We start from the raw sequence: 14,733 nt of genomic DNA, 5'->3' as shown, positions 1-14,733 counted from the left end.
GCCTGGATCAGAGGTGGTCTCTGTTCGGTCCTCGTTTTATGAATAAGGACACTAAAGCCTTAGGAGGGCAAAATCCCTTTCTCAGCAAGCGGCAGCTGGACGCACGGACTCTGCACCAGGCCCCGCTCCAAAGCAAAGCTCCCGCTGCCGAGGGGCCTGGGGGGGGGCGAGGCCGCTCCCTCGTCCACGCTGCCCTGCCCCGTGGCATGTGTGTGCTGGGAGGGTGGGGGCAGCCACCTCATCTCCACCTTCTCCTCCTTCCCACCCAGACGTCACCGCCTGTGCCTCTCGGGACCTAGTCCTTACCATCCTTGCGTGCCGCGTCCTCCCCTGGGCTCTCCTCTCCTACCTGACCTGCCCGGCCACGCCGTGCCCGTCTCGCAGAGTGGTCCGGCCAAAGCAGTTTCCGTCCATGCCACACGCAGGCGGGTCCACCTCCTGAGCCCCCCGACGTCCTGGCCCTAGGGACACAGACAAGCCCCAAGGAAGGGCTCCCACTCTGTCCTCAGGGAACTCTGTCTACGGGGAGATAGATAGTACGTAGACAGGTGTGATCACCTGTGAGGGTGCGGTGACAGATGTCTGGGCTGCCTGGCCCAGAGAGGTGGCCGGGTGCTGGGAATTCAGGGAAGAAGGAAGAGGGGCAAAGGCTTTAACGGCGCACGCCCACATCCCTCCCACGTGCACACGAGAGTTCAGGTGAGTGTGGTGGGGGCGGGGCTGCTTCCTCACTCGTGCCCCGGGAGACCCTCGGCTCGGCTCGCTGGCCCTTTGTGAGGGACTCAGAGTGACCTCCCCAGCTGTCCCCCTCCACCTCACTGGGCCCCCACCGCCTGGCGTGTACGTGACATCTTTGTTCTGCATCCTGCTCTTCTAGTCCTAGGCTTTGGAAACCCTTTCTTTGACCTTCAGGCCACAGTTGTCCCCAGACTTATCCAGCAGCACAGGCAGATCAGCCACTTGCTGCTTGGTGCTCCCCGGTCCCCTCTCCACCTCTACAGCGTGCTTGGTGCTCTGTGCATCACGTTTTCCCACGTCTCCCCCACACGGTTATGGCTCTGTGGGGGCAAGAACTGGGACAATTCATCTTTGGGTTTCATGAAATGCTTGTTGGGTGGGTGGCTGGCTGGCTGGGTGGATGTGATATCCCTGTCATGGAAGAGCTTACATATATTTTAGCAGGTAAATGAGATTTGCAGTAAACTAAGGTCAGTAAATCCCAGCATGTTCTTAGCAGGGGTCAGAATCTCTGGTCTTGGAGGAATGCAGAGGGGCCCTGGGCAAGCTCCCCTGAGGCGGCTGCAGCAGAGTCGGCAGCAGGGGACACAGGCCCTCGGCTTCCGCCGCTCTGCACTGTTGGCCCACTGTGCACGCGCAGCTCCTCCTCCCAAGCACTCGGCCGTGCTGCCTTGTTTCCTCTCTGTCATCTTTGTTTGTTGGCCAATTTGTCCTTTGAGCTCATGTCTTAGGAGGAAAGGCAAGAGGACGGTGAGAGTGAACCTCCGAGACTTAGAGGATTGGGTGTCTTGTATCCCTGGGGTGGGCCAGGCTCACTCCCAGGATGGGGCCCAACTGTTAGGAAAATGTCTCAAGTTCCTCATTTTAAAAATCCCTTGGGAGGCCAAGGCGGGTGGATTGCTCAAGGTCAGGAGTTCGAAACCAGCCTGAGGAAGAGCGAGACCCTGTCTCTACTATAAATAGAAAGAAATTAATTGGCCAACTAATATATATAGAAAACATTAGCCGGGCATGGTGGCACATGCCTGTAGTCCCAGCTACTCAGGAGGCTGAGGCAGGAGGATTGCCTGAGCCCAGGAGTTTGAGGTTGCTGTGAGCTAGGCTGATGCCATGGCACTCATTCTAGCCTGGGCGACAAAGCGAGACTCTGTCTCAAAAAAAAGTCCCCCTTTGTTCCCCTTTGTTCAGGGGAACAAAGAGGCAGGTTGAAAGTAAAGAAACAGTGATGTCTTGGCCAGAAAGCAGTTGAGAACCTTGGTGACAACAGGGAGAATAGCAGATACAGAGTCATAAAGCTGACGGTAACAGGCTTATGGCCGCCACCCACAGGGGGAACCAGAGAGACTCTCAGGTGAGATGCTGCGTGTGAAGGCCACTGTTCCGTACTAAACCGTGACATGGCTGTACACACGCACGCACACACAGCTAGGAGCAGTGTGGGTGACAAGATCGCACCTCCAGGTCTTGTCCACCACCTACCAGATAGGCGTCTCTGGAAGGTAGGGCCCTTTGTATTCGCCACACGACTGCAACCGTCCCCACATGGACGCGGATTGCTCTTTCCCGGAACCCCTAGGGAGCCCCAGCAGAAGGCCCGCTCGCTGCTCCCACAGGCTGTTTGCAGAGGAGCTAGGGGACGAGAAGCCAACGCTGAGCTCACCCCACCATGGACAGCCAAGCACCGGGCTTACGGAGTCCAGCGCAAGGAGTGGCATCCAAACACGTGCTCAGCACACACTGAGACCAGGCACCGGGCTGGCCAAGGGACATCGCAGTGGGAAGATGACAGTTCTTGCCCTTATGGTGATCATATTCTGGAGCATTTACTGAACACATGCATGGGTTCCACTAAACTCCGGCACAAATCTTCCTTTTACTCCCCTGTGTGGTCAGCATTATAAAGCCCAAGTTTGCAAAGCTAGGAAGTAGTCGAACCTGGATTCAATTAGGTCTTTTTCTGTTCCAAGTCTAACAGTCCTTCCAGGACCTCACCGCCAACTCTTAGAGCTTTAGGGCACATTTGAGACGGTGCTAAAGGTGGAAAGAGAGTAGGCTGGGGAGCAGGTGAGGGTTGAGATGCAGGGCCTGTAGGTTTGGGGTGTGTTGCTGCCAGTGGATACAACACTGGCCCAGTAGGCCCCTTTAGTGCCAGCAACAGGTCGTGGGTGCTGGGGCCCCTCAGCAGAGGGGACAGTGGCGAGCCCAGCAGGAGTGGGCTTCTGCCTGAAGGCAGCTCCCTTGCCCGAGGCCAACTCCTCCCCTGGGGCAGCCCTCATCCAGTGAGGAAGGCTTCACTCCTTGTCCCAGCCTGGGACCCCTCCGCAGGGCCCTCCCAGCGCCAGAGCTCTTGTGGGGTCCAGCTGTCGCACTGGCTTTGCAGTTTACTTTCTTCCTGGGCCCAATCCTCTTCCCTCACTCCCTCCCAGGTGGTGTTCCTGGGGGCTTCATCCAGTAACTGTCCTGCATGTGAGTCTGTCTCGAAGGTCTCTTTCCAGGGAAACTGACCCAAGACACAGTGCCATTGTCACCACCCGAGAAGAGCTACTGGGTGGAGTGGAAACAGTGAAGTGGTGCAGGCGGCTCTCTGCAGCAGCAGGTCAGCTAAGGCCGTGCAGGCTGCTGTGGGGACTTCAGCTTTCACCTGGAGAGAGATGGGAGCCCCTGGAGGGGTTTAGGCAGAGCCGTATGCCCGACGTTTGACCGTATGACCCGACACAAGCGCTTCTTGTGGCTGCGGAGCAGACTGAAGGGGCCCAGACAGAAGCAGGGAGGCTAGCAATAATCCAGGAGGTACAATGGTGGCTTGGACCAGGTGACAACAGCAGATGTAGTGAGAAGTGGTCAGATGCAGGATATACAATTTTTTTTTTTTTCTGACACAGGGTCTTGCTCTGTCACTGGACTAGAGTGCAGTGGCATTATCACAGCTCACTGCTACCTTAAACTCCTGGGCTCAAACAGTCCTGCCTCAGTCCCAGCTACTGCAGTCCCAAGTACCTGGGACTACAGGTATGCACTACCATGCCTGGCTAATCTTTCTATTTTTTGTAGAGTCAGGGTCTGGCTCTTGTTCAGGCTGGTCTCAAACAATTCTCCAGCCTCAGCCTCCCAGAGTGCTAGGATTAAAGGCATGAGCCACCATGCTCTCTGGGTGTACTTATGGGTGTACTTATGGGGTACTCCTGGGCCCTCTGGGTGTACTTATGTTACATGAAGCAGTTCAATGACACAGGACGCAGTCTAGTTTGCAAATCGAGAAAGTTTTATATGATTCAAAGAAAGAAGTTATATTACACATACTCATTTAAATAAGTCGAAGTCTGTTACATAAAACATAATTACGAAACATTTAAAGTTTTATAATTGAAACTACTTAAAAGGCTCAAAGTCAAAAAAGATCAAGCAAAACTGCTCAGGCGATAAAGTGCACTGGGGACCCTCCTGCTCCCGCTGCACCGCCAGCGCCCAGAGCCGCGGACGCTGCAAGCTGAAGCGGCGAGGAGGGCTCTGGAGCTCAGGAGAGTGTTTCTCAGACGGGAACTGTTTCCCAACACAGTCAACAGACAAATGGGGTGGGGGCGGGGAATCGCTTACAGAGGTATTTCCAAATCTAATCAGGAAATGGAAGTATAATTTAAAACCATTTTCAACGTATCTATTCTGCAGAAACAACACCGCTCAGAGAATGACATTCTATGTGACAAGCAACTGAATACTCAAAGGCCTTGTATTATCCACCAAACACTAACAGGGCTAACATTACTTTGCATGTCATAATTAAGAAAAATATCCAAATTTGATGCCATTTATGGCATGCAGTCAAAATGTTTATGCTGATTTAACGTGAGTTGGAGAAAGGATGGGGAGAGATGAGCTACGTACAATTGCAGTTTTCCTGCAACTGTGCTACGTCTCATGACAACAGGAACACACACCTATGGAAGCATCCAAACATATGAAAACCTCCTAAGAATACATACATACATATATGTCACATAACAGTTGATAGTAAAGGGCAACTTAATGGTATTAAGTAACAAACAATGAATGACCAGATGGGAGCCGTATCACACTAGAAAGACCTGAACACGAAACCTCATTTTATTCAATTATTTGATATTTCACCTTACCATCATTTTAAAGGTAAATGCCAATAACTAACAGGCCAAGATAAACTCTAAACACATACTGCACAATAAAAAAATATTCCCAGACTACCAAAGTAGTGCAACATTCTGTGTAATCTTACATTTATTCTGTTGCCTGAACTTCTAATATTTAACAAAAATCAGTTTCAGTGGCTGCTTGGATGCAGGAGGCCACAGTCTCTTGTACATGTAGGACATGTGCTCACACAGCTTGCAAGTGGTGTCCACAGTCTATTTTCTAGGTAGACTGTAAAAAACCTCATTCCAAGTAATTTTGTTTGATCAAAACAATTCCCTTTAAAGAAAATGAATGAAAGGGCAGCTGGGTAGTATTACTGCCACAATGTAACTTGCATTTCCTATAGTTTTTAACGTTTAATAAAAAATCAGATCCTTGGAGCCATCTACCTGCACATGCACCTCACTTCAGATAAGCTATACTTTGGTGGAAAGTTCATCAACCAACACATACGTGTCCTTTTTATCTAAGTTGTTGTTCTACCAACAATATAGTATGGATAAGGCCACAACAAAAGAAGACAATCGCCAAAGGGGATGGGTTTGAGTGTCTACCTTGTCTTTTTTGGTGTTTTAGGTACAAAGACAGGAGACTGAATGCCTTGCTTTCAGCAGAGCAGTAACCCAAAAGACAGCATCACACACGGACACTCGATCCAGCATTGGCTCCTGCTCCTGGGATCTATCCAGGGGCTTAAGCTACCCTCTGGGGTACGTCCTTCACAAGTCCCACTATGGACATAGGTCACTACTTCAAGTCAACCAAAACTATAGTTCCTTGGATGACAGGAACGGTTGCCTGGAGTTTTCCTTGAAAATGTTATAAAGAAGTTGACTGCAAAATTTATTTTTCCCTTTTCTTTAATAGGCCCTTATTCAACCTGTTCTGATTTCAAAAAATTCTTAGATCTAAAAGGCCTGATAAAAAAACATGTGATTTTTTTTTTTTGGCTGAATATTGTGTCAAGTTTACTAAAGGCAGGGTCATATAAAACATTCGTATTAAACACTGAAAATAAGGTTGTAAAATCATCTATCTAGAAATTGGTGATGGGAGCACCAACAATATAAATATTCTTATAAAAAATAGTATAAAAATTAGTACCCTGTCTCATTTCTACAAAACATGAATAGAAAGGTCGTAAAAGTCCAGATTTTGTAAACTTTATTGCCGAAATGTCTGCCTGAATGCTGGTGATTTAAATTACCAAATTTTCTTCCATTTCCTTAAAAAAAATTCTCAAACTATAAAAGATATTGAACAGGGTCCCAACCAGAAAAGAAAAGTTAACATACTTTCATCAGAACCAACTCCCCAACTTTCCCCTACCCCTAAGAGCATTGTTTTTTGTAGAGGAACCCATCACCTCCATTCCTGAAAAGAAGGTTTTTAAAAATCCCCTGGGCCACCCCTAGCCAGCCTTTAGGCAGAAGCCGGCATGGTCACAAGTGGGCTCCCGGGGCTCTCTGCGGAGGCAATTCTGTTCAGTTTGCCGACCTCTGCCTGCCAGCCAGGGATCTTCTTGGTAGTCATGTGGCGCCTGGCATGCTTTGTCAGGTGGTCGCTGCGCATGAAACGCCGGTCACACACCGGGCACACAAACTTCTTTTCCCCCGTGTGAGTTCTGCGGTGGCGCGACAGTTCATCTGAGCGAGCAAATTTCTTATCACAGCCATCCCAGCTGCAGCTGAAAGGCTTCTCCCCTAAGAGGTGAGAAAACACGTATTAAAGTAAACATTCAGTATGAACCTTATTGGACAGGTTAGTTCAAGTCATTTCAATATTTTGGACACCAAAATCTCAGAAGAAGAAAATAGTATCCTATCATTTTGGTATTGTGTGATTCAGAAGTCAAGAAATCCTCCAAGATGAATTTTTCTGCCACACCTAAAACATAATATGTCAGGGCCCAAACTAATCTTTCACAAGATGATATAAAGTACCCCGTCCTGTGTCTTCCTGGAGTTACAAGGTACTCGAGGGAGCCCCCACCAGGAGCCACACCCCCCAATAGAGCCCTCTGGGGCTTTCCTAGCCAGTAGCAGAGCATCGATTTTCCTGCCACCTGAAGCGCTTCTCTTTTTCATGCTATGACATTCACATGCCATGTGCAACCACTGATTTGTAAAACGCTGCTATGTGCTGTTACGTGGCCTGTCTTTCCATGGATTTATGACTTGTCTAGCTCAGCCACCACTGTCAGCAAAGCCCTTGGCACAGCACTTCATACAGCAGGTGGCAAACAGTTTAAGAGACCAACCAAACATATGCGATTTTTCAGAGTTGAATTAACAAGGAGATTCAGCACCACAATAGTCTTTCACAAACCATTTTAATTAAGCAGCAGGGCCTTGAAACTTCATGATTTCAAATACCCCATGCTATAAAGCATGAGGTGTCCTACCTGATCCCAGGTCCTGCCGTCACGGCTGGCAGCATACCACGATGTCCGGGTGTTGCACAGACTAACAGCCCCTTGGCATAGGATATATTAATATATAGTTCCCTACTTGTTTTCAACCTAACAAAAATGTAGCATCCATTCACTCTACCTTATTCCAATTTAAATATTTTTCAGGTTGGTACGAATATATAAAAAGCGATATTATCCAAGGTAATCTTACCCAAAGTTTCTATTAATCATGAAAATACCAACTGAGTTTACAAAATGGAACAAGGGTATTCTTCAGAACCTTTATGGTTATTGAAATTTTTGATTTTTTAATTTGTAGATACGGGGTCTCCCCTCTGTTGCCCAGGCTGGAGTGCAGTGATTTGATCATAGCTCACTGCAGCCTGTAACTCTGGGGCTCAAGTGATCCTCCCACCTCAGCCTCCTGAGTAGCTGTAGATTCATGCAACCACACCAGGCTTATGGTTATTTAACTTGAAGGAAGGAACTCCATGGAAGGAACTTGTTTGGATCACCACATCTTATGCCATTTTATCAGTACTTCTACCCAAGAAGGCAAACTGAATAAACGGAACCTCATTTAGTCCCCTTCCAACTCTGGAAGCTGTGCTGTGATTTGAAGTTTACCTAGGTAGTCTCAGAGAAGACTAGCACTTACCAAATTAACAGCCCATGACAATGCCAAGCAAGTCATATCCCCCATGCTCACCCCACACTGGCCATCATTACTAGTGTCAGGCCTCAGGAAGAGATTCAGGTGAGATAAGACGAGTATATAAATGAGTAAAATGCAAAGGAAGAATTTGGTGAGACATACAATAAACGACTAGGGTTAAAGAAGGAAAGAAGATCAGGAAAGATTCTAAGAACTGATTCTGAGAAGGCCCTTGGAAGGTTCCAGCAAGCAGAGATGGGCAGAGGGCTGACGGTGAAGGGCAGACATGGAACCTGGGAGAGGCTGTTTTTGCAAAGGCAGAGAGGCAAATAGGTTTGGAACATTATTCCCAAAAGCAAACAGCCACTCTGTGGCGTGAAGAAATAGTAGAGTTCTTCTTAGAAGGTCTGAATACCAGGCTGCATTTCATTCTGCGCACGAGGCTACCATGATCAGAGCTTTCCTATGCTAAGTATTAAGTGGCAACCACTCTGTTAATGTGCTTATATGGGGACTGGGCGTGGTGGCTCACACTTATAATCCCAGCACTCTGGGAGGCCGAGACAGAGGCAGGCAGATTGAGCTCAGGAGTTCGAGACCAGACAGAGCAAGAGCGAGACCCCGCCTCTACTAAAAATAGAAAGAAATCCATTGGCCAACTAAAAATATATAGAAAAAATTAGCCAGGGAGGGTGGCGCATGCCTGTAGTCCCAGCTACTCAGGAGGCTGAGGCAGGAGGATTGCTTGAGCCCAAGAGTTTGAGGTTGCTGTGAGCTAGGCTGATGCACTCTAGCCTAGGCAAAAAGAGAGAGACTGTGTCTCAAAAAAAAAAAAAAAAAAGTGCTTATATGTAACGCATGTGTGAATTTCTGAAAAGCGAATTTAACAAGCATACAACTTAATCATAGAAGACCCTTAAAAAAACTAAACAACAGAACACTAACTCACTGAACAAAAGCTCCACAGAACATCTGAGAAACCCTACCCTCATCTGCTAGAGTGATTCTCTTCCAGGCAACACCCGGACTGCTGCTAGATAACATGGTAGCTGCTGGCCCACCCCATGGAGCTATTTATAATAAATGTAAATAATTCACGTAAAATTTGGTCCCTCAGTCACACTAGCCACATTTCAAGTGCATGTGGCCAGTGCCTACCCTAATGGATAATGAACATTTCCACTGTCACAGAAAATTCTATTGGACAAAGCTGATTAGATAATAAGTCACTAGGTCAGTAGGTCACTAGTTTCTGGTGTGACTTACTGTAAATTAAAAACTATATATTCTCAAAAGAAACAATATTCATTTAAAATATTCTAGAATTTGAACTTTTATGTAGTATAGACAAGCCTTTCCCCCACAGTAAATATTAAGTCACACTGGTAAGACACATTTACTGAATGTGAATGCAAAGCATGAGATGTCTACTGAAATGGGTACGGTAAATTTGAGTCACCCTAAAAGCTATCAAAGGACCCCAATCACAGATCTATACCAAATTTTATCCCCAGGGTGAGCAGCTGGCCACTCTGTTGGCTGTGCTAGTGATAACCCAACCCCTAGAAGATCATGAGGGATTTTCAGAACCAAAGAAAAAGCACACTTCCACCTTCTCCAGTGGTCCTCACACTTCCCTCCCACCCAAAGGCTCAAAGTGTGCTGCCTAACCACAGGGTCTCACCTGCCCAATGCCCAACCTTGCCCCAGTACTTACTTACCTGTGTGAGTACGAAGATGAGCTTTGAGGTGGGAACTTTTGAAGTAGGTCTTCCGACAGCCCGGGAAGTTGCAAACATAGTTCCTCCTTCGGGAAAAGTCTACCTGAGGGGCACAATTTTGGCTGGACGCAATGAACACTGGAGCAGGGGCAAGGGGCAACAACTTGGTATTCCCAATAGTCATGACGCTGGCAGAGCAGGTGGCAGGCTGGGGGACCCCTCCTGAGGGCAGAACCAGCATGACAGCTCCCTGAGGCACAGGCGGTCCCACCAGCACAGGTGGAGGTACCGGAGCAGTCTGGGGTAGGATGGGTTTGACAGTCCCAGCAGACAACTGGGGAGGGGGCTTCAGAAAAGCTGATAATGTCCCACTTTGTCCAGTCACAGGGATCATTTGGCAAAGGACAGGGGGACTGGGGACGGGGACAGAGATTAGGGGGGTGGTTTTCCTTGGCAAGTCATTTTCACAATTCTTTGGTGAACAGGTTTGAACTGCAATGGGCCCCCCTGACTCTTGGCCTTTGTCAGCGGAGAGCAGGCCCCCAGACTTGCGCAAGCAAGGCTGACAGGACACCAGGTTAGTGCTGAGTAAACGGTCTGTGAGGCCCGAGTCCTGCAAAGCTTCAAAATGTCCCAGAAACTGTGCTTCTCCTTCTCTGTTGTCAGAAAGTCGTCGTTCTGGAGTCTGGATAGCAGGAAAGTGGACAGGAACAGGACTCTCCCCAGTGTGGCGGATCACACTAGTCACCACGGCCCTGCAGGGGGGGCCAGGGGCTGGCTCTGATGGCTCTGGCTTCAAACCTGGCAAGCCCCTCTCCAGCCTGCTGCTCAGCACTCTGGCTGCAACAGCAGAGGCTGGGGAGGTGGCCATGACTTTGCGTGCTTTGGAATCAGTTGCGTGGGAAGGAACAGGTAACCCCGTTGATGGTTCCATGAGATCAGGGCTCTGAGGAGGTGTTATACACTTAAAAACAAAAGTACCATGTGAAAATGTCATTTTGGTTAAATTTTAAAAGAGACTTAATTGATCACATTGCCCCCAACACCTTTAAACAGAAACATCTAGAGGAGACTGGTCTAAGCCTGCTCTTAACACCTCAGGTTTCACGGCTGCACGAGGCAACTCGCTTTCTCAGCTTCTGCCCACGGCACTGAGCCCTCTCAAACCTGCAGAAGATCCCAATGCTGCGGAATTCAGTGGGGCTCCCAGCAGCCAGGCCCACACTTCTACCACCCTGTCCGCCACCACGGTGCCTTCTGACCCCTCTGGAGATCTGCCTTCTACACTCTTCTTCCAGTGCAAGCTTCCAGCCCAGGACATCACATCACAGTTTTCACTATTAGTAACCTCTAGCTCTCAAATTCTCCAAGCTGAGAAACCATTTCTCTAAGTACTTTGATAGCTGTAGCAAGCTAAAAGACAAAAAATAGTGATTTACAGCACCCAACTCACAGAAGTTGGCTGCCACAGGAAGGCAGAGGTGCCACCCAACTAAGGCTGCCTGATGTCAAAGCACATGCTTTCTCCAGCTGCCACCCACACACCGTGCTCCTAGACTGAGACTAGGTCGTAGGGAGAATCTCAGCCCCAATCCAGGATTCCCCAGGAAAACAAGTAAATTTCACTTTCTCCATCAATCTGTAGGTTTCATCCTATGGACGCTAACTACATAGCTAGCAAGCTATGAAAAGAGTACATTTTCAAGAAATGAAAAGGGAGTTTTTACCCCTTCCGACCCACACAAAGGGAGGGCTGCAACTTATTTACTAGCATCCCAGAGAATCTCCCCATGAGTCCTTGAAGAACTCTGTGAGGAACACATTTATTTAAGCTACTCTAGTTATTTCACAGAAATGCCCCTCTGTTCCCACTTCCTCTTACCAGAGTCGATAAAGAATGGAAGTCCTTTGGTAGCTCCGGTGCAGATGCATCCATATGCACAGTGGTGGTGACGTCCCCAGAGTCAGAGACAGGTGTGAGGGGTCTTATCTTTAATAGGTCACCTTTTTGGGATCTTTGACCCCAGGAGCTCATACAAACAAGAGCCTCAACAGCTTCGATGTCTGTCTGCTCTAAGATGCTGCACGTAGACCTTTCACTGTCATGCCGCTTCCTCTCCAGGATTGACTCACATATGTCCATGATGTCAACCTAAAGGCAACACAATGGCTTCTCAGTGCAGGGGAAAAACAGGAAAGGTAACCCTTGATGGGTATGTGAATACGCACACCAGAAGCCTATATTATGCATGTAATGCACGTGCAATATTCCACATGCAGCAGCTCTATGTGCTAGTAAAAGCTGTTAAGGGAACACTCATGACAACTTTGCTTTCAAGCCAACACTATGAAGACTGAACTTGCTGGCAAGCAGTTTCCACCAAAACCCTGACTCTTAAAAAAGGTTACCGAGTTCATGTTTTTCTTGGGTAAATGATTAGTAAGACTTTAACCCAAGAGGTCTAAGCCCAAGTGGCCCCTGTGAAACTGTCGCACAGGAAGGATGAACTGATACTGAGGCCATCTAACAGGTCTACCAGTGAATAAGGCCCTCTGACGATGGCTGAGTTCGCAAAGCCACCACAGCAGTGTCCCTACAGAGGCCTTTTTAGACACTCGCTGGGGCATTCACCCTGGCCTTTTAAGCCAAGGTATTCAGCTGCCCAGCGGATGAACTCCATGGGCTCCTGCAGGTAGACCCCATGGCGATTTAGCCTCTTTCCTTAACAGATTCAGAAACACTGTCACTTGTTACTGCCCCAAGGATGGTAGAGGATGAGCGAGAGTCTAAGCGATCTGCCACAACCCAGGAGAGGGATCGCTTCCCGGTGTATGGCACCATCTCTTTTTAAGTGGGAGGAGAAAAGCGAATGGAATAAACTGATTTCTTCCAAAAGAAAGTCTGCAAAGACACACATTCCACTCAATTTGCCTAAGCACCAAAACTTCCTGCCTGCCCGTGTTCCCCACAGACCAAATGAGTAAAGGAAAGGCCTTTACAGATGCCACTCCGCCTGGCTTCTGTGAAGTCACAACGCGGGCCCCCCGGCGTCTGGCGTCGCGGACCCCGGAGCAAGCAGCCTGCGCAGCGAAGGCCCTGCCACGCCCGCCGGACGCCGCTCAGGCCCGCAGCTGCCCGCACACCATGGCCACCGGGCTCGGCCCAAGTCCACGCGGCCGCCTCCCCGCAACCCGCAGGTCCAGGCGCGCAGGGCCGCCGCCGCCCGCATGCGGCGTTCCCGGCCCTGTCACACGCCCGCCCGGCAGCCCGCCTTCCCGCCCCCTCGGGCTCGCCCCGCCCCGCCACCCGCGTGCCGCGTTCCCGCCAGCCGCGCCCCTGCCTAACGGCCGCCCTCCGCACTGGACCGGGGTGACGTCATGGCTGGAAATAGCCCGCGGCCAGCGGGGCGGGGCGGCCGCCGGAGCGCGAGACAAAGCTGCGCCTCCGACGGCGCGGGGCACACGCCCCCTCCCCGGCCCGGCCCGGCCCGGCCCCGCGCGGCCGCCGCCCCGCCCGGCCCGCAGCCCGCCCCGGGCCCCTACTCCTGCGGCCGCGGCAGCCGCAGCAAGACCCGCACACCGCCCGCCCACGCCGGCCCCGCACCGCGGCGCGCCCCTCGCCTCGCCCCTCGCGCAGGCGGCGCCGCCCGCGCCAGCCCCTCACTCACCGCGCGCGCGTCGCCCGGGCCAGCAGAGCCCGGCGCGTGCATCATGCCGGCGGCCAGGAGGCAACAAAGCGGCCGCGGGGCGTGAGCTCGGTGCACGGCAGCGGCCGCACGTGCGCGGCGGGCCGCGGCAACCCGGAGCTCCTGCAGCCGGCGCGCGCCTCCGCCCGCCCGCGCTGCTCTGCCCCGGCGCGGCCCTCGCGGCGCGGGAGGGGCGGGGCTGCCGCGGATGGAGCGGCCGCACGGGGGCGGGGCGCACAAGCAAAACCAAAATAGACCGCGCCCCTTCGGGGCGGGGCCGACCGCCCCCAACCAATCCGGGGCCGGCCCGTGCGCGACCAGCCAATGGGCGCCGCAGGGGGCCGCGTGATCGGAGCCTGGTCGCGGCGTGATCCGGCGGAGCGGGACGCGGCACGTGTTTTGGTCGGAGCGAGTGGGCGGGGCCTGAGTCCCTGGAAAGTAGGGGAAAGGTCCCGGCGGCGGCGCGGCGGGAGCGCGGCGCGAGGGGGCGCTGGGGCGGAGGGGGCGGCGCCGCGGCGGCTTGGGAAGTCCCGGGGTCTGGGCCGGGGCCAGGGATGGGCAGTATATCCTGGGTGGGGGGTCGCGCTTAAAGGGGCCGCCTGCATCTGCCCGGAGAGCTGGCCACGCGGGGTGAGTCCGCCGGGTAGCAAGGACCGACCCGGAGGTCTCGACCCGGTTTGCTTGTTTTTACTTTCTGGTAATCTACCCTCGGTTCTTAGGAATGCATCCCCGACTGGGAGGAGGTTTGAGAGCTGGCTGGTTCTAGGTGACATTCCTGCCTGGCTCCATCTACCCACACCCAGAGCCCGAGCTCCGCCGGAGTTTCGCGGACGCCCCTCCTCAGGCGTCTCTGGGCTGAAGTCTGCCGCCCGGTTACAGGGTCGGGGAAGCCAGGATGGGTAATTACCTGCAAGGAGCCCGGTAAAACCCGCCCATTTTCCCAAGCCTCTGTGGAAATGCCACCCCCTCCGGGAAGTCGTCAGGCCTAAATGAGAAAGCTGGCCCTGTGCCAGTGCTCCTTTTTTTTGTTCTGCACTTTGCTCGTGTCTCTTGGTGTGGTTTTTCCACTTCTACAGCGCTAAGTTCTTGGAGAGCAGGTGTTTGTATCGCCTCAGCCTGCAGTGCAGCAGTGGGACATCGCCCCCTTCGTCCATGGCGCCCACCTTTGCAGAGCCCTGACAGGGGCTGGCGCACAGCAAGGTGCCGAGGCCGCAGTGAGGATCCTCATCCTTAAAAACACCCACAGCTTGTGAGCGTAGACAGCATCCCCGCTCCACGGGGACTGTGCTCTGAGTGAGAGAAGCCCTGGGCCCACGGGGACAGGCTCAGCCTCAGCAAGGTCACCCGAGAAGG

At 51.7% G+C, this 14,733-nt stretch overlaps 1 protein-coding gene across 1 annotated transcript; it reads right to left on the bottom strand.

The window, feature by feature from the left end:
• Positions 1 to 3,979: 3,979 nt before the first annotated feature.
• KLF11 (KLF transcription factor 11) lies at positions 3,980 to 13,603 on the bottom strand. Its single transcript, XM_012778974.2, has 4 exons — positions 13,363 to 13,603; positions 11,577 to 11,846; positions 9,695 to 10,658; positions 3,980 to 6,608 (listed from the first exon to the last, which is right to left on the bottom strand). Exons 1-4 carry the CDS (start codon positions 13,405 to 13,407, stop codon positions 6,328 to 6,330), a joined length of 1,560 nt encoding a protein of 519 aa, XP_012634428.2. The 5' UTR covers positions 13,408 to 13,603; the 3' UTR covers positions 3,980 to 6,327.
• Positions 13,604 to 14,733: the final 1,130 nt, after the last annotated feature.

This window comes from Microcebus murinus, chromosome 3 (assembly GCF_040939455.1).
Source record: "Microcebus murinus isolate Inina chromosome 3, M.murinus_Inina_mat1.0, whole genome shotgun sequence".
NCBI classification, from domain to species: Eukaryota; Metazoa; Chordata; class Mammalia; order Primates; family Cheirogaleidae; genus Microcebus; species Microcebus murinus.
The sequence above is the reverse complement of the archived record's forward strand: the minus strand, read 5'-3'. Positions and strand labels throughout refer to the sequence as shown.